The sequence below is a fragment of the Molothrus aeneus genome, chromosome 27 (assembly GCF_037042795.1).
Source record: "Molothrus aeneus isolate 106 chromosome 27, BPBGC_Maene_1.0, whole genome shotgun sequence".
Taxonomy (NCBI): domain Eukaryota; kingdom Metazoa; phylum Chordata; class Aves; order Passeriformes; family Icteridae; genus Molothrus; species Molothrus aeneus.
This window is the reverse complement of record NC_089672.1, coordinates 5312074-5330542: the sequence shown is the minus strand read 5'-3', so window position 1 is coordinate 5330542 and position 18469 is coordinate 5312074. Positions and strand designations below refer to the sequence as shown.

The window sequence follows — 18469 nt, the reverse complement described above, 5'->3', positions numbered from 1 at the left end:
TCCCCACGGCTCCATCCCTGCTCGCCCATCCCATGCCGTGCCACCCATTCATGCCACCCCACTGTGTCCCCCGAGGGCCGTGCTCCACATCCCCGCTGCCCACCCCGTGCCCCCCGTGTCCGGCTCGGTCCTCCCGGGGCTGTGGGTGTGGGATGAGCCTGGGCAGGAGCCAGGAGCTGCACGGGCACGGAGAGCACGGAGCCCCCGGGCGGGGCAGGGCAAGGCAGGGCCCGGGAGGCTCCGGGGCCAGGGCGGTGCCGCTGCCCTCAGGCCGCCATATGCTGCCGGCCCTAATCCCCGCTGGAGCCGCAGGGCGAGGGAGGACATGGCCGCCCACCTGCGCACCAGCCCCGCCTCAGCGCCAGCCGTCCTGTCACGGCAGGGATCAGCCTGCCCGCCACTGCAGGCCTAGGGAAGGCGTCGCGATAGCACGCCATGTCGCGACAGGGAGGTTGTCAAAACTCGTCCCCCCCTCTGAGCGGGAATGGTTCACCCTACACCCCCGCCGGCGCTGGGGTGGTTCATCCCGCGCCCCGCGGAGCGCGGCCGGACCGCACCACTGCGCGGTGCCGGAGGGGGGACGGCGCCCACCACCGCGCCGGGAGGGGGGTCTCCTCCCCCCCGTCCGCCCGCTGTCCATCAAAGCGCGCCGCCGAGCCAATCAGCGCCTCCCTCAGGGGCGCGCCCGTTACGTCAGGGCTCATTTGCATAGCGAGCCCCGCCCTTCAGCCGACGTCACCCGGGCTCCGCATCTGCTGCAGTCGCTGCGGGGAGGAGGCGGCGGCGCGAGCGCGGCAGAGGTGAGAACCCCCCCCGCCACCACCGGGACCCCCACCGGAACCCCCCCACAGCGACACCCCCACCGGGACCCCCCGAGACCCCCACCGGGACCCCCCCGGCACCGGGAGGGGAGGGGCGGCTGCAGCGGAGGAGGCGGGAGGCGGGGGGGGGATGATGATGATGATGGATGCGGCGCGGGGGGGGCTGCGCAGGGCCTGGGGGGGTCTCGTTGCGGCGGGGACCGAGTGGGTGCAGCGGGGTCGGGCCTGCGGGGAGGAGCAGGGGGTGACCCCCTCCCCATCAGCACTCTGACACCCCCCCCCCATCAGCACCCTGAACCCCCCAATCAACACCCTGACCTCCCCATCAGCACCGTGACCCCCCCCATCAGCACCCTGACCCCCCCCATCAGCACCCTGAACCCCCCCCATCAGCACCCTGAACCCCCTCCCTGCATCGCCCTGCACCCCCCCATGAGCCCCCTATCAACCCCCCCCCCCTTCCACCAGCCCCCCGACCCCCCCATCAGCACCCAGCACCCCATTCCTGCACGCCCCTCCCCGCATCCCTGTGCTCCATCCCGCATCCTCCTCCCTGGGTGCGCACCTACCTCTGTGCCCCCTTGACTGGCATCCCTGTGTCACCCCCCCGGGTCCCTGTGTCACCCCCCGGGTCCCTGTGCCACCCCCTAGTCCCTGTCACCGCGCTGGCCGCGCCGTGCGGGGGCACCGCCGGTGCCATTTTGTCACCGGGAAGATGCGGGAGAGGCTGCGGCGCCCCGGCCGCACCCGCAACGCCACGGCAGATCCCGGGAGCCACGGCAATTCCTGAGAGCCACGGCAATTCCTGAGAGCCACGGCAATTCCTGGCAGCTGTGGCGAATCCTGGAAGCCACGGCAATTCCTGAGAGCCGTGTTAAAGCCTGGAAGCCACGGCAATTCCTGGCAGCTGTGGCAATTCCTGAGAGCCACGGCAAATCCTGGTAGCCACAGCAATTCCTGAGAGCCGTGGCAATTCTGAGGAGCCGTGGCAATTCCCGGGAGCCACGACAATTCCCGGGAGCCACGACAATTCCCGGGAGCCACGGCAATTCCCGGGAGCCACGGCAATTCCCGGGAGCCACGGCAATTCCCGGGAGCCACGGCAATTCCTGGGAGCCAGGGCGAATCTCTGTGGCCGTGGCAAATGCCGTGGGCCACGTGCCCCACATTCACCGTGGACACACCACGGCTCTCTGCTCTTTGGGTGACAGGAGGTGGCCTCTCCCTCTCCGAGCCCTTCGGGGCTGGGTGACCCATCGATGGCCACACCATGGCCAATCCTGAGCCAAAATATCCCAAATCCGTGCTGGGAACCGGCTCCGAGCGGGGCCGGGCACTGCCAGGGCTGTCACAGCCTCTCCCCACCCTGCAGATGGCGTCGGCTACTGACTCCCGCTATGGGCAGAAGGAATCCTCGGACCAGAACTTCGATTACATGTTCAAGATCCTGATCATCGGCAACAGCAGCGTGGGCAAAACCTCCTTCCTGTTCCGCTACGCCGACGACTCCTTCACGCCCGCCTTCGTCAGCACCGTCGGCATCGACTTCAAGGTCAAGACCATCTACAGGAACGACAAACGCATCAAGCTGCAGATCTGGGTGAGCACAGAGACCCCTGGGTGCCCCCAGGCCCCTGTGCTAGGCTGGGGTGATGGGGAGGGGGAGATGGATGGTGAAGGGTGGTGGTCAGTGAGGGGTGGTGTGGGGGTGATGGTCACCGTGGGGTGATGGTCAGTGAAAGGTGGTGATGTGGGGGTGATGGATTGTTGGTGTGGGGGGTGATGGTCACTATGGGGTGATGGTTGCTGTGGGGTGATGGTCACTGTGGGATAATCCTTGGTTGGGTGATGGTCGCTATGGGGTGATGGTTGCTGTGGGGTGATGGTCACTGTGGGGTGATGCTCAGTTGGGTGATGGTCAGTGTGGAGCTGCCCCACCAGGGGCTGGGGCCAGATCTGCCCCCGTGTGGGGCCCCCGTGGTGGGGGTGACATTCAGCTGTCCCCTGTCCCCCCAGGACACGGCGGGGCAGGAGCGGTACCGCACCATCACCACCGCCTACTACCGCGGGGCCATGGGCTTCATCCTCATGTACGACATCACCAACGAGGAGTCCTTCAATGCTGTGCAGGACTGGTGAGCACCACGGGGGGCTCTGGGCACCCCAAACCGCCCCAGCCGCCCCCTCCCTGCCCCTCTGATCCCCCTCTCCCTCCCCCAAGGTCCACCCAGATCAAGACCTACTCATGGGACAACGCCCAGGTGCTGCTGGTGGGGAACAAGTGTGACATGGAGGACGAGCGTGTGGTCTCCTCGGAGAAGGGGCGCCAGCTCGCCGAGCACCTGGGTGAGCTGGGGAGGGGGAGCCCCCCACCACGCCTGCCAGCCCACGATTAATTTAATTAAGGGCTTAATTCCCCGCGTGTAATCGCTCTGCTGTGGTGTCAGCGGTGACTTGGCACCTGGTGAAAAACCACAGGGTCACTGCACAGCTTAAACTCTCTGTGAGATGCTGGGGGGAGGATCTGGGAGGTTCTTTGGGTGGGAAAAACGGGATTTTGTGGGTAGTGGGGGCAGGTTGCAAACCCTTTAAATATTGAATGAGGAGGAGGAGGAGGAGCAGCCACGCGGGGCTGGATCTTTGACCGTGCGTGCGTGTCCCCTTGTCCCTCTGTCCCCTTCCACATTGTCCCCCCCTCCCCACCCCCCTTTCCCACCACCTCAGGGTTTGAGTTTTTCGAGGCCAGCGCCAAGGACAACATCAACGTGAAGCAGACCTTCGAGAGGCTGGTGGACATCATCTGCGAGAAGATGTCGGAGTCGCTGGACACGGCCGACCCCGCGGTCACCGGCGCCAAGCAGGGCCCCCAGCTCACGGACCAGCAGGCCCCCCCCCACCAGGACTGTGCCTGCTAGGGGCCAGCCCCCCCAAAATCCCCCCAAAAACCGGTCAGTGCACCCCAACCCCCCCCCGAGCTCCCCCTCCTGGGGGTCCTGCGGGGGCTTTTGCTGCTGATACCTCCGAAAGGGCTGCGGCCCCTCTAGGAGCCCCCACCCCAATTCATTAGGCTATGCCCCCCACCCCTTAATTTATTTTTAAGCCTGGGCTGGTAGAAAACTTCCCCCCTCATTCTGCTTTTAATCACTGTCAAGAAACCGTCACCCCCAGCCCCATTTCCCCTGGTGGAACCCACCCCTGTCCTGGCACCCCTTGCCCTGGGGACCCCCCTGTCCTGGGACCCTCTGCCCTTTTTCCTGCTCTGGGACCCCCCCTGTCCTGGGACCTCCCTGTCCTGGAGACCCCCCCTGCCCTTTTCCTTGCCCTGGGACCCCCTGCTCTGGGGCTTCCCCTGCCCTGAGCCCCCTTCTGCTCTGGAACCCCCTGTCCTGGAGACCACCCCTGCCCTTTTCCTTGCCCTGGGACCCCCTGCCCTGGGACCCTCTGTCCTGGAGACCCACCCTGCCCTTTTCCCTGCCCTGGAACCCCCTGTCCTGGGGATCCCCCTGCCCTGGGACCCCCCTTCCCAGCGTGTGGGTGCTGTGACAGGACCCCCAAATCCCCCTCCCCAAATCCATCCCACCCCTTTTACCCCGAGAGCTCCTGGCGCAGGGGGCTCTTTGTGCCCGGCTCCCCTGCCCCTCCAGCTGGATGGATATTTCCTGACTCTTGTTTATTTGTATAAATAGATGCTAATTTATGCTCCCGCCGTCTTCCTCCTTGTACATACAGAAATTCCTTGTAAATAGGCGTAGGAAGTGACGCTGTGCGCGTGACCTGCTGTGCTGTGGCCGTGGTGGTGCATTTATTTATATATATATATATATATATATATTCTGATTTTTTTGGGGTTTTTTTTTTTTTTTTTTGGTTTCTCTCAGTGTGCTAACCTTGCTTGTGAATATCACTTTTAAAAAAGAAAAACCCACCAAAAAAAAAAAAACCCAACCCCACCCCCCCACAACCGAACGACGCCAGAACTGTTATTATTATTTAAATAATAAGATTTCAAATGAAAAATGAATTCAATGCATCAGCGAGGCTGAGCCAACTGGAGCCAATCTGCCCCGGTTTGGGGGAGCCTGGGGGGGTGAGCAGGGCTGGTTTGCTCCAGGGATTTGGGGTCTCGTGTTCCTGTAGTTCTGTGCTTCTGTGGAGACTGTGAATAAGTGGATATTCCCGTAGCCATGACAGAGCTGCCCTTTATTTATTTCTCCTGGAGCGCTGTGTCTTTATTTTACAGATTTCCCTCTATTTCCCCCCCCCAGTCATGATTCCATCTCCTTCCCTCCCCTTTCCCCCCTCCTCTTTTTTGTGAAGTTTACTTATGGAAGAGTTACACTGTACTGTACAAATGTCAAAAGTGTCAAAAAAAAAAAAAGAGTACAATTTCCTAAAAATCACTGTATTAAAAGAAATGTTGTGAAGAAATAAACCAATGCTGATCAGAAGTTCCTCGGGGTCCCTGAGTTGCCAGAAAGGAGCAAAATTAATCAGATTTTTTAAAATCATCATCCCCCAAATGGCTCCTGCTGCTGCTGAGGGAGGAGCTGAGTCCCCCTGGGTGTGTGACAGCAGTGACCAGGGCAGAGCATTAAGGCACAGCTTCAAAAATCAAGTTAAAAAACCCCCATTCAGGTAATTTTCATTGACACTGGAAATAATTCAGTTCTTGGGTTATGCAGGGAGTGTCCAGCTCACCCAGGGCTGGGAGCAGAGGGGATGTGATGGCCCAAACTCTGCCAAAATTTGGCTCCAACGCCCCCTGAGGCTCCCAAGCTCTGCAGAGCCGGCGGGTGCAAGCACATCCCGTTTCCATCCCTATTTATAGAGGATCCAGGTGGCTGCAGCCCCCGCCTGAGCCGGGGGGGAAATGGGAGCTGAGGCAGCTCAGGGGGAGTGCAGTGATTTTATCCTTGGGCTGCAAGAGCAAAAGCAGGAGGGGAAGGGGAGAGAAGCTGCAGGGAGAGCAGAGGAGCAGCCACAGTGAAGCAGGGAGTGGGTTTGGGTTGGAGTGACCCGAAATCCCATCCCAGGCTGCTCCAACCTGGCCCTGGACGCTTGCAGGGATCCAGGGGCAGCCACAGCTGCTCTGGCAATTCCATTCCAACCCTCACAGGGAAGAATTCCTTCCCAGCCTTCACTTAGTGGGGATCCAGGTGGCTGGAAGGTGCTGGAGGAGCAGCAAGGGCCTGGTTTGCTCTGCAGAGGGAACAAATCCAGCAGCAGCTCCTCCTCACCCCGGCTCTGCGGGCAAATCCCAGAAGAAATCACTTTACAGCTTCTCCTGCAACAAGAGATTGTTCCAACCCCAACCCACGGCTGTAATTAGCAGATGAGTTAATCAGCAGCAGGCACGTGGAGGGGGGTGGCTCTGGCCATGCCCTCCCTCAGCTGGGGCTCTCCACAAAGGCCAGAAATCCACGGAAATCCATCTGAATCCATCTGCAGGATGCTCTGAACGGCCTCTGCCTCTCTAGGCCCCGGCGCTGCTCTGGCTCTGCCGTGGCGGCTCCTGCCCGGGGCTGCGGGGCTGCAAAACACCCAGGGGTGAGCTGGGCAGGGCCCAGAGAGCAGGGAGAGCATCCTGAGCCTGTGCTGGGCACTGCAGCAACCCTGCCCCTCTGCTGGGCACTGCCCAGAGAGCAGGGAGAGCATCCTGAGCCTCTGCTGGGCACTGCAGCAATCCTGATCCTGTGCTGGGCACTGCCCAGAGAGCAGGGAGAGCATCCTGAGCCTGTGCTGGGCACTGCCCTGAGAGCAGGGAGAGCTCCTGAGCCTGTGCTGGGCAGGGCCCTGAGAGCAGGGAGAGCTCCTGATGCTGTGCTGGGCACTGCCCAGAGAGCAGGGAGAGCATCCTGAGCCTGTGCTGGGCACTGCAGCAACCCTGCCCCTCTGCTGGGCACTGCCCTGAGAGCAGGGAGAGCTCCTGAGCCTCTGCTGGGCACTGCAGCAATCCTGATCCTGTGCTGGGCACTGCCCTGAGAGCAGGGAGAGCATCCTGAGCCTGTGCTGGGCACTGCCCAGAGAGCAGGGAGAGCTCCTGAGCCTGTGCTGGGCACTGCAGCAATCCTGCCCCTCTGCTGGGCACTGCCCAGAGAGCAGGGAAATGATCCTGCCCCTCTGCTGGGCACTGCCCTGAGAGCAGGGAGAGCATCCTGAGCCTGTGCTGGGCACTGCCCAGAGCAGGGAAATGATCCTGCCCCTCTGCTGGGCACTGCCCAGAGAGCAGGGAGAGCTCCTGAGCCTGTGCTGGGCACTGCCCTGAGAGCAGGGAGAGCATCCTGAGCCTGTGCTGGGCACTGCCCAGAGCAGGGAAATGATCCTGCCCCTGTGCTGGGCACAGCTCAGGAGCTGCAATCCTGCCCCTGTGCTGGGCACTGCCCAGGAGCTGCAATCCTGCCCCTGTGCTGGGCACTGCCCAGGGCACACCTCGAGGGCTGTGCCCCTCAGCTCAGGAAGGACTTTGAGACACCCGAGTGCATCCAGAGGGGGCAATGGGGCTTGGAACTGGGAACACAAACCCTGGGAGGGGGCTGGGGGTGCTCAGCCTTGGGGAAAGGAGACTCAGGGGTGACCCCATCGCCCTGCACAGCTCCTGAAAGGTGCCCGTGCTCAGCTGGGGCTGGGCTCTTTCTCCAGGAACTGACACAACCAGAGCACACAGCCTCGAGCTGCACCAAGGGAAATACAGGTTGGATATTGGGAAAAGGTGTTTTACAGGAAGGGTGAGAAAGTTCTGGAATTGTTTTCCTGGGGAGGTGGTGGAGTCACCATCCCTGGGGGTGTTTAACAAAGCCTGGATGTGGCACTGGGTGCCAGGGTTTGGTTGAGGTGTTGGAGCTGGGATGGATTTAATGACCTTCAGGGTCTCTTCCAACCTGGTGATTCTGTGAATTTGGGGGAATTTTGGGAATTCCCGGGGACCAGGAAGGTGGTGGAGTCACCACCCCTGGATGTGGCACTGGGTGCCAGGGCTCAGTTGAGCTGTTGGGGCTGGGATGGACTCAGTGACCTTCAGGGTCTCCTCCAACCTGGTCATTCTGTGAATTTGGGGGAATTCTGTGAATTCCCGGGGCTGGCAGGGGCTCAGGGATGGGGCTCACCCTGTGTTTGAGGTAGGACAGGTAGGTGTCCCAGCCCAGGGTCACCACGTTGACATAAGCCACACGGAACGGGGGTGGCACGAAGAGGAAATTCAGGATCTGCGCCGCCGGCCACACGCTCCAGTCAGCCTGGGGAGGGACAAGGGGGGACAAGGGGGGACAAGGAGGGACAAGGAGCAGCTGGGGGCTGCCCACGGCTCCCAGCAGGACAGAGGGGACAGCTCAGGGAGGGGATCACCTTGTACATTTCCCAAAACTTCTCCTTCAGCTCGTCCCAGCTCTCCTGCGGAGATTGGCCCTCCAGGGTGCCGATGGCTGCGGGGACAGGAGGGGTCAGAGGGAACTGGGGCGGGAATTGGGGCGGGAATTGGGGTGGGAATTGGGGTGGGAATTGGGGTGGGAAATGCCAATTGGGCGGGGAGGGCAGGGAAATGGAAAGGAAAGTGAAAGGGAAGGCACAGATCTGTCTGGGGAATGGCTGGGGCTGTGCCAGGGGTGGGATGGAGATCAGGGAAAGGCTCAGGGGGTTTGGGATGGACCCCAGGAAAGGTTCAGGGATTTGGGATGGAGATCAGGGAAAGGTTCTGGGGTTTGGGATGGAGATCAGGGAAAGGTTCTTCCCCCAGAGGGTGCTGGGCAGTGAATTCCCCAGGGAATGATCCCATCCCAGCCCTGCCAGAGCTGCAGTGATGCCCCTTTTGTCAAATGATCCGTGAGGAGAACTTGCCCACGCTCCACATGAATTCAGAATTCCACCCTAACCCAGCACAGAACCTGAAAACACCAAACCCAACCCCTCAGGCACCACCAGGAGCTGCTGGGCTGGGATTCTGGGGCCGGATCGGTGCCCCCCACGTACCCATGAAGTACCAGGCTCCCATGGTGGGCGATGCCACCAGCTGGTCTATGAGCACCTTCTTCAGCACGGTGCGGAGGCAGCGCACGCCCCGCGCCGGGAACGCCCGGTCCAGCCACAGGTACCAGAAATGCATCAGGGGGCCCAGGCTGCAGCCCACCACAAACATCCTGCCTGCAACGACAGCACGGCTTGGGGGGGAAACTGGGGAGGGAATTCAGCACTGGGAGGGTGGGGGTGGATTTCATGGCTGACCCTGGGTCCCTGGAAAGGTCCCAGGAAAGGTTCAGGGGATTTGGGGATCAGGGGAATGCCGTGAAGGCATTTTGGGGAAGGAATTCCTCACCGTGAGGGCAGGGATGGATTTCCTGGCTGTGCCCAGATCCCTGGATGGATCCCAGGAAAGGTTCATGGGATTTGGGATGGAGATCAGGGAAATGCCATGAGGGCACTTTGGGGAAGGAATTCCTCCCTGTGAGGGATTTCCCCCAGCCCTGGATCCCTGGCAGTGCCCCAGGCCGGGGTTTGGAGCAGCAGGAGGGTGGGAGGTGTCCCTGCCCTCCCTGCCCCTGGCAGTGGGATTTGCCCAGCCCATCCCAGTGCCCACCAGTGCCCATCCCAGTGCCCACCAGTGCCCTCCCAGCTCTCACCAGTGCGTCCCAGCTGGAGCTGGCTCTGGGGGTGCTTGCGGCGGTGCCACTCCTGGTGCAGGCAGTCCCCGGCTGCCAGGAGCCCCCCGCAGCTGACGGTGTTGGTGAGGAGCAGCAGGCGGCCCGTGAACAGCGAGCGCCACGAGCGCAGCAGCATCCTGGGCACGGCACGGCCTGGCATGGCCTGGGCACAGCACGGTCTGGGCACGGCACGGGGAATAGCCCCGGTCAGTGCTGGCTGCCCCTGTGGCCCCAGCTCTCCCAGTAAGAGTCTGGGTACCCTCCCAGTTCCCCCCATTTCGGGCCTGGGTCCCCCCCCAGTTCTCTCATTTCAGGCCTTGGTACCCCCCCAGTTGTCCCAGTACCCCTGTGCCCCCCATTTCGGGCCTGGGTACCCTCCCAGTTCCTCCCAGTTCAGGACTGGGTACCCTCCCAGTTCTCCCAGTAACGGCCTGGGTACCTCCCCAGTTCCTCTCTGTCCCCCCAGTTAGGGCCTGCGCACCCTCCCAGTTCCCCCCCAGTTGTCCCAGTTCCCCTGCACCCCCCAGTTCTCCCAGTTCGGGCCTGGGTACCCTCCCAGTTCCCCCCAGTTCTCTCCCCAGTTCTCCCCTCTGTGTGTCCCAGTTGCCCCTGCCGCCCCCTCCCAGTGCCCCCACTGCTCCACACCCCCCCGACCCCTCAGCCATCGCCCCAGTGCCCCAAGTGCCCCCCAGTGCCCCCCATCCCGCCTCGCTGCCTGCTCCCCGCTCACCCCCGTTATCTCCGTACCCCTGCACTTACCCCGCTGGGTCCCCAGCGCCCCTTCCCGGACACCAGCCCGGCTCCCGGTGCCTCCGCCTCCTCCCGGTCCCCCCCGTGCCCCTCCCGGGCGTCACCACCACCCGCACGCGGAACCGGCAGAGGATCACGTGACATCAACGACTTCCGCTTCCTGCCTCAGCCATGACAGCTACCGAGGCACAGGAGGCCGCCATGACACCTACCGAGGCACAGGAGGCCGCCATGACAGCTACCGAGGCACAGGAAGCTGCCATGACACCTACCGAGGCACAGGAGGCCGCCATGACACCTACCGAGGCAGAAGCTCGTCCAGGGGTTGTGGTGGGGCGAGCTGGGGATGGTCCAGGGGATCCCCGCGGTGCCCCAGCCCTGCCCTGTCCCTGACACCTCAGTTTGGGGGCAGCAGGGTGGCTGGGGAGCTGTGGTTGCCTGTGGAGGTGGCCATGATGGGTGTCAGCAGTGCTGGGACCATCACCCTCCCCACTCTGCTGGTGCCACTGGGGTCCCCCAGGTGTGGGGATGTTGCTGAGACCCTCCGGGCCGTCCCCAGAGCCTTTAGAATTCTTTGAGAGGCTTCTCTTTGGAGCTTGAACATCAGCTCTGTGTCACCTTGGTGGTGACACATCTCATTTGTTTCTCCTGTGTTTTGCAGAGGGGCTGGGGGGACGTTGCTGCTCCTCGTCCTGGGAGTTTGTCACTCCCAAGGACATCCTGGTGGGAACTGAGACTCTTTCCCAGCGATGTGGGACAGCTGGGACAGCTCTGGCTGTGAACTGGAGGCAAAGATCCCCTCACTAACAGATGTTTGTCTGCCAGGATTGGTGTGGGGCAGGCAGGAAGGCAAAAAACTCACCAGCTTCTAAAAACATCATCTTTATTCCAACTGCCAGGAGCCCTGCTCCTCCTCACAGCCCATCCAAACTCCTCCTGATGCCGAGGGACAGGGCCTGGCCAGCCCTATCTGTAGGAATTGGCCTTGTGCTTTGGCAGGAAGGTGAAGCTGGGCGGGACGGGGCCCAGGAGCAGCTCACTGGGAGAAAGAATCAATCACAGAATTAATCCAGAGACCTTAAAGCCCATCCAGTGCCACCCCTGCCATGGTAGGGACACCTCCCACTGTCCCTGGCTGCTCCCAGCCCTGTCCAGCCTGGCCTTGGGCACTTCCAGGGAAGAAAAACAACAAAAAACCAAACTTGAGGAGGGTTCAGTGCTCAGTCCCCAGCTGTCAAACAACCCTGTGGCCTTACAGGGGCTCTGCCACGTCCCTTTTGAGCAACTGGAATGAGATTCGATGCTTCCTTACCTTATTTTGATCCAATCATCCACGTTCTGGCTGGCCATGAGGGTCTCCAGGTAGTCCCTCCCCAGGTAATAGGGCGGCCGCTCGTTGATTTTCTGAGGTAGATGTTCCAATAACCCCACCGGGATGTACCTGGAATGAAATCAAATGAGTGCTAGGGATTCATTAATCAATTAATTATCGTTTAAAGATCCCCCTGGCTGGGCAGCATCACCTGCACAGGAAGGAGAGCCACTCCAGCAGGAATTTCCTGGTTTTCTCCACTCCCTGAGTGTCTGAGCCCCAGTGCTCGAGGCCGTAGTTGGTGAAGTCCTTGAGGATGTCAAATCTCTCTCTGGAGGAGATATCCCAGTGTCTCTGCTCCTTGATTTCCGTGAAAAGCCAGGGTTTGATGAGTGCCCCTCTGCAGCCAAAAAAAAAAAATTAAAAAAAAAAAATTGTTATTCCCATCACTGATGCTCCTGAAGATCTGAGACACCTCCCAGCGCTGATTTCTGCTTTAAATCTTCTTTTCCATTCCAACAAGAAGCTCCAACTGATACAAATTGATTTCGCCAATTTTCAGAGTGGTTTCACTGAGAGGAAATTCCATGCTTTGGGTTTGTTTAGGGATTTTTTTAATCCTCTTTTTTTTTTTTTTTTTTTTTTTTTTTTTTCCCCTTGAACCACCAGAGCTCAGGAGTGAAAGGAAACACAGGCACTTGCCTTGCAATCATGATTCCAGAAACTCCCATCTGCATGGCTCGATTTGCATCTTCATAGGACAAAATATCCCCATTTCCTGCCCAGAGAGGAGGGAGAAGGCAGAGGTCAAAGAGATCCGTGAGGACAAGTCAAAGTGAGCTAATGCAGGCATGGGATAAAATTCAACATGGACACAATGTCCCAGAGCCAGATGGTCCAAAGAGGCTCCTGCTTTGGATTCCCAGGGATGTTTCTGATGGATGTTCCCTTACAAGGAAAAAAGGAGCCTTCCCCTCTCTTCTCCTCCAGTTTCCCTGAAGGTTTAGGGATTTTGTGCCACAAAATCCAAGAAAACTCCTTTAAAACCCAAGTGATTGGTGTCCCTTCCCTCTGGCACCACATCAGCAGCACCAGGTGTGGCATTCACATTTTCTGAAAAATCCCTTTGCCCAGGATTTTTCTCCTGGGAAGGTGAGAAGCCTCAGAGAAAAAGGGAAACAATAATTATCTGCTTTGCTTCTCCTGTGTTTTGCTGCTTTGGAATGTGGTTGGAGATTGTTTATCCAACAGGTGATTGTGTCATTGGTTTCATGTGAATTGTTTTGACTTACTGGCCAATCAGGTCAGGCTGTGTCAGGGCTCTGGAGAGAGTCAGAGTTTTTATTATTATCTTTTTAGCCTTCTGTAAGTATCCTTTCTGTATTCTTTAGTATATAAAGAATATATCTCCACATTGCATTCTGCTTTGGCACAAACACAGGCACAGAAAAAGAGATCAGAATATTCTTGGGAATAACTGTGCCTTGCTCTTCTCTGTGAAGAGAAATGTGGGGCTATTTCCTGACAGGCCAAGGAACCAAACCACCATCACTGTGGGTGAACCATCTCCACGTTGCATTCTGCTTTGGCACCAACACAGGCACGGAAAATGATAAGAACAGTTTTGATCATTCTTTTCTCTGCTTCTCTCAGGTTCAGAGGATGCGAATCCCACAGGAACACGCTCTTTCCCCCCCATTTTGAAGGGATTTGAAACGAAAGGGGTGCCAAGGGGTGCCCCACGTACCGAAGAGAGGCATGGGGCTGGCCAGGCGGGCGCACTCGGCGATGTAAGCCCAGTCTGCGCTGCGCGTGTAGCGCTGCTCCCGCGAGCGCCCGTGCAGCTGTGGAGAGAGCAGGGACACTCACTGCAGGGCACGCAGGGACAGGGACACTGGCACTGGGAAGGGAGCCTTGGGATGGGCCTCGGGATCAACACTGGGATCAACATTGGGATCGACCTCAAGATCGACCTTGGGATGGGCCTCAAGATCGATGGGTGCTGAGAGCAGAGCTGGGTAAGGGATCCCTTGGGATCTACCTCTGGATTCACAGAATTTACAGAATTCACAGAATGACCAGGTTGGAAGAGACCTCAAGGATCATTGAATCCAACCCAAAACCTCAACTGAATCCAGCCCCAACACCTCAACTGAACCCTGGCACCTTGGGATCAACCTCGGGATCGACCTCGAGATCGATGGGTGCTGAGAGCAGAGCTGGGTAAGGGATCCCTTGGGATCTACCTCTGGATTCACAGAATTTACAGAATGACCAGGTAGGAAGAGATCCTGAAGATCATTGAGTCCAACCCAGCCCCAACAGCTCAACCAAACCCTGGCACCCAGTGCCACATCCAGGCTTTGTTAAACACACCCAGGGATGGTCCCTTCCCAAACCATTCCGGGATTCCATGATCATGAACCCAAGGCTCAGGAGCAGGGAGGAAAACGCCCTCTGCACCTGAATTTTCCTCTTTTATTAGCAGAGGACACTAAAAGGCAGGGGAAGGTCACCCCCATCTGACCTCCAGGCAGAACTCCCCAGGCACCAACCCCACAGCTCTGTCCCCGTACCGTGACCATGGACGCGCCCCACTCCCGGATCCTGGGGATGATTTTGTGAGCCACATTAACCTTCTCCTGCACCCCAGTGCGGATCTTCACCGTCAGGGGCACATCCAGCACCTGCAGAGGTGGGAAGGTGAGGCCAGGCTGGACTGGGCTCCATCAGCTCAGCTCCAGGAGCTCCGACTCACCGAGTTCATCCCGCGGACGATCTGCTCGAACTTGTTGGAGCGAGTCATCAGAGCACAGCCTCCTCCCTGAGGGACAAAACATGGACCTCAGGACCTTCCTCACACAGTGGAGAGTCCTTGGGGCACCTCAGAGTTTGGAGAAAGTGGATTCTTCAAACAAAAATACTCCAGAGTGCTTTTCCCTCCCAAATCCTGCCAGGCAGAGACAGCCATTCCCTGCTCCTTGAGCAGCTTATTCCCCTTCTTACTGAGATCATAAATGAACTGGGAGCTCTGGATCAGACTGGAAAGAGCAATCAGGCAGCAGAGGGTGAGGGTGGAGACAAGGATTCATGAAAAGAAAACCCACCACAGAACTTCTCACCTTCTTGTAGACCAGGTCGATGGGACAGCCGACGTTGATGTCAACAAAATCCACGTCGATTGTCCTGTTCAGGAGCTCTGCACACTTGGTCATGGTGTCTGGAAAGGCTCCCTCCAGCTGCCAGAGGGAAGGAGCTTCCCTGAGTTCCAGAGGCAGCTTTTCCCCTGGGAAGTGAGCCCTTGGTGGGTTGTGGGGTGGGAACCCTCACCTGCACCCCGAAGATGTCCTCGGTGTGGTGGCGTTTGAGCAGAGCCCACTCGGAGGACTGGCCCTGGAGCAGGTTGGTGCACACAGCCATCTCCCCACAGGTGACATCTGCCCCAAAAGCTTTGCAGATCCGCCGGAAGGGGAGGTTTCCACACTGCCAGGGACAGCAGGGACAGGGATTGTCAGGAGATCCGCTCTGTTCCAAGCGTTCCCACAGTGAGTTACCAACCTACCGTGGTCAGTGGAGCCAGGTACAGCTTGCCCTGGATGTCCAGCTGGAAAACAGGGATGGAGGAGCAGGTCAGCAGAGCTGCAATGGTTTTTATGGAATCACAGAATGGTTTGGCTTGGAAAGGATCTTAATGATCATCCAATTCCATGCCCTGGCCATGGGCAGTGACACCTTCCACTATCCCAGGGTGCTTCAAGCTCTGTCCAGCCTGGCCTTGGATGCTTCCAGGGATGAGGCAGCCACAGCTGCTCTGGGAATTGCATCCCAGCCCCTCCCCACCCTCACAGGGAGGAATTCCTTCCATGCTCTGCCTGCCTCCCCCAGCTAAAGGCTCTCCAAGGGTTTTTTTTCCATCTTTCCATGCTCAATGTCCACCACGGGAGCAGGACACAAGGGACTCTCACCTTCTTCTTCTCACACGGCCGCAGCTTTGTGATGTCTTCATCTGTCAGCGGGCCCAGGGTTGGGATGGAGGGAGCACCTTCAGCCTTTTGGGAGCTCTGCAGGACCTCAGGTTTGGGAGCATCCTCAGCTCCTCTGGAGCTCTGCAGAACCTCAGGTCTGGCAGCATCCTCAACTCCTCTGGAGCTCTGCAGAACCTCAGGTCTGGCAGCATCCTCAGCTCCTTGGGAGTTCTGCAGGGCCTCAGGTTCGGGAGCATCCTCAGCCCTTTGGGAGCTCTGCAGGGCCTCAGGTTTGGGAGCATCCTCAGCCCTTTGGGAGCTCTGCAGGACCTCAGGTTTGGGAGCATCCTCAGCCCTTTGGGAGCTCTGCAGGGCCTCAGATTTGGGAGCATCCTCAGCCCCTCGGGAGCCCTGCAGGGCCTCAGGTCTGGGATCTTCTCCCTGCTCCTGCAGCACGGGGCTGTCTCTCAGGCCCTCCTGGGGATCAGTGCAGTTGGACACCTCCGTGGAGCTCCCCGTGGCTTTGCCTCCCTTCCCAGCACGGAGCCCACGCAGAAACTCCTCGGCCTTGTGGAAGCTGAACTTCCTCTTGCGCAGCTGCTGCTGCAGCTCCTTGGAGAGGCCGTTCCTCACCAGCAGCTTCCCCTCCCACTGCTGCACCAGGGAGGCATTGACCAGGTTCTGGTGGCCGTCCCCGAGGTGGGCCTGGCCGAAGCGGCAGGTGACACCGTAGGGACAGCGGCCGAAGGTGTCGAAGAGGACGCAGCGCTGGCCCAGGTCTGCAGGTTTGGCCGCCAGGTACTGGGACACGTCGTGGAGGAAGCGGCAGCGCGGCCCAAAGTGGCACTGCCCGGCACAGCCCTGGGGACAGCACGGAGCAGGGCAGGGTGGGCACGGAGCAGCACAGCCCAGGCTGCTCTGAGCCTCACCTGGGACCCCCAGGGCAGGGAGGGAATGGTCCCAGGGGGAGGGATGGACACACGCTATGGAGGGGATGGACACACTTCAAGGAAGGTGACACCTCACTTGTGACACTCAGCTCATCCCACGTCACCCCCTCCCAGCTGGATTTTATGGAATTCCGGCCTGGTTTGACTTGGAAAGGACCATAAATCCCATCCAGTCCCACCTGCAGGGGCACCTCCCGCTGTCGCAGGGTGCTCCAAGCCCTGCCCAGCCCGGCCCTGGGCACTGCCAGGGATCCAGGGACAGCCACAGCTGCTCTGGGCACCCTGTGCCAGGGTCTGCCCACCTTCCCAGCCAGAATTCCTGCCCAAAATCCCACTAACCCAGCCAGAGCAGGGCAGTGTGTCCCACCTGTGTTACCGAGGGGCACAGCCTGCTCTGCTCGTAGCAGTTGGGTTTCATGCAGGGGCGGCTCTTGTTCTGTCCCCGGGCTCTCTTCTTCTCCTGGCGCTCCTTCTCCTCCTCTCCAGCATTCCCTTGGCTTTCCCCATCCTGGCCGAGCTCCTCTGCCTTCACCCTCTTGGCTGGGGGTTCGCTGACCTGCTCCTCTTCCTTCTTCTCCTCTTTTTCCTCCTCCTCCTCGCCCCCTGCCCGCAGGTAGGCGTGGAACTGCTCTTTGGAGGTGAGGAACCTGCGGGGAAAGGGGGTCAGGAGGGGGTGTTATGGGGGGAAACGGGGCAGGAGGGGCTGGGGATTGAACTGGAGGGGTGTGGAGAGGTCGGGAATGTACTGGGGGATTATGGAGGAGTTGGGAATGTACTGGGAGGGGGATGTGGAGAGGTCGGGAATGTACTGGGGGGGGGTATGGGGGGATCGAGCAGGTACTGGGGGAGGGCATGGAGGGATCCGAAACGTACCGGGGGGGTCATGGAGGGGTCAGGAACGTACCGGGGGGTTTATGATGGGACCGGGCAGGTACTGGGGGGGTTATGGAGGGGTCAGTAATGTACCGGGGGGTTCATGAATGGACCGGACACATAACAGAGAAGGTTATGAAGGGACCGAGCCCGTCCCGGGGGGTTCAGGAGGGGCCGAGGCCCCGGTCCCGCACTCACCGGGCTCGAACCGGCGCCACACCGGGCGCCGCCACCGCTGCCATGCTGCCGCGCGCGGTGATGACGTCAGCCGCGGGGCGCGGCCACGTGACCGGGCGCGCGCGATATAAAAGGGCCCGGCTGAGGCGCCCTCCCCTCAGAGCGGCGGGAGCCGCGGCCGAGTGTAGCGTGCGCAATTAGGTTTTTGTATACACTCCGAGGACGCTTCGGGGGCTGCCACAGCCCCTCATGAGTATCAGTGTTGCCCAAGCAAGGAAAGAAGGCCGTTGTGCACCCCTTGTACCTTGGGGAGAGGTGTTGTCCCTTGTGGCAGCTCCTTAAGACTTCTCTTCGGGGACACCTGGGTGTGAGGGGGTCACAGGTACTGCCCCAGGCCTGGCCCTGTAATGGCCCCTGAGGGTGGGCATGGCTGGGAGGACCCCTGAGACCACTGAGTTCAATTTACAACTGAACAGCGTCACTCCAGCCAGACACACGAAGTGCCACTTTGTCTTTCCATGTTTTTGGGGATGCCTGGCTTTCCCTCCTCCTCACCGCTATCGGGGGAGAGGATGGAGCTCTACAGAGATGTGGGGTACTTGCTATAGTTTTTTGTCATTTCAGGGTTATTTTTAAGCGGTAAATGCACAGGGATGAACCAGCTCTTGCTCATGAGCTGCTTGCAGTGCTCAAGGTGCCCTTGCCTTTGGTCGTGGGTGGAAGTTTGGGCTGAAAACCAAACATACGCGTCAGGCGTGGCGTGTCTGACCTTTCCTCCCTCCCCTGTAGCTGCCACATCTTCCTTGTGTTTGTGCCACTCTTTTACACCTCTCCTGTTCCACAACCCCTCCAAGATCCTCCGATGCTGCATGAGGGGGCTGATGTCTCACGGGTGACGCATTTGGACCCTCCTGGATGACGTTTCCTTTCCAGCTCCGTCATCCCCACAGCCCCGTTTGACTCACGCTTGGCCTGGGCTGCTGAGAGGGCT

At 59.6% G+C, this 18469-nt stretch overlaps 3 protein-coding genes across 4 annotated transcripts; 1 reads left to right on the top strand and 2 right to left on the bottom strand.

Moving 5' to 3' along the window:
* Positions 1 to 700: 700 nt before the first annotated feature.
* RAB3A (RAB3A, member RAS oncogene family) lies at positions 701 to 4527 on the top strand. Its single transcript, XM_066566150.1, has 5 exons — positions 701 to 800; positions 2194 to 2421; positions 2838 to 2956; positions 3043 to 3167; positions 3546 to 4527. Exons 2-5 carry the CDS (start codon positions 2194 to 2196, stop codon positions 3734 to 3736), a joined length of 663 nt encoding a protein of 220 aa, XP_066422247.1. The 5' UTR covers positions 701 to 800; the 3' UTR covers positions 3737 to 4527.
* Positions 4528 to 6178: 1651 nt separating this feature from the next.
* Positions 6179 to 10310, bottom strand: MPV17L2 (MPV17 mitochondrial inner membrane protein like 2). 2 transcript variants are annotated; one of them, XM_066566152.1, is made up of 6 exons: positions 10211 to 10310; positions 9431 to 9614; positions 8784 to 8954; positions 8163 to 8239; positions 7925 to 8053; positions 6179 to 6351 (listed from the first exon to the last, which is right to left on the bottom strand). In XM_066566152.1, exons 2-6 carry the CDS (start codon positions 9609 to 9611, stop codon positions 6295 to 6297), a joined length of 615 nt encoding a protein of 204 aa, XP_066422249.1. In that variant the 5' UTR covers positions 9612 to 9614; positions 10211 to 10310; the 3' UTR covers positions 6179 to 6294. The 2 variants fall into 2 exon arrangements, with proteins under 2 accessions (XP_066422249.1, XP_066422248.1); XM_066566151.1 differs by having other exon boundaries at positions 9431 to 9630; positions 10211 to 10284.
* Positions 10311 to 11067: 757 nt separating this feature from the next.
* DUS3L (dihydrouridine synthase 3 like) lies at positions 11068 to 17582 on the bottom strand. Its single transcript, XM_066566149.1, has 13 exons — positions 17500 to 17582; positions 16796 to 17075; positions 15479 to 16339; positions 15076 to 15117; positions 14844 to 14996; positions 14636 to 14752; positions 14272 to 14337; positions 14090 to 14200; positions 13261 to 13357; positions 12216 to 12291; positions 11725 to 11913; positions 11514 to 11642; positions 11068 to 11240 (listed from the first exon to the last, which is right to left on the bottom strand). Exons 1-13 carry the CDS (start codon positions 17541 to 17543, stop codon positions 11168 to 11170), a joined length of 2238 nt encoding a protein of 745 aa, XP_066422246.1. The 5' UTR covers positions 17544 to 17582; the 3' UTR covers positions 11068 to 11167.
* Positions 17583 to 18469: the final 887 nt, after the last annotated feature.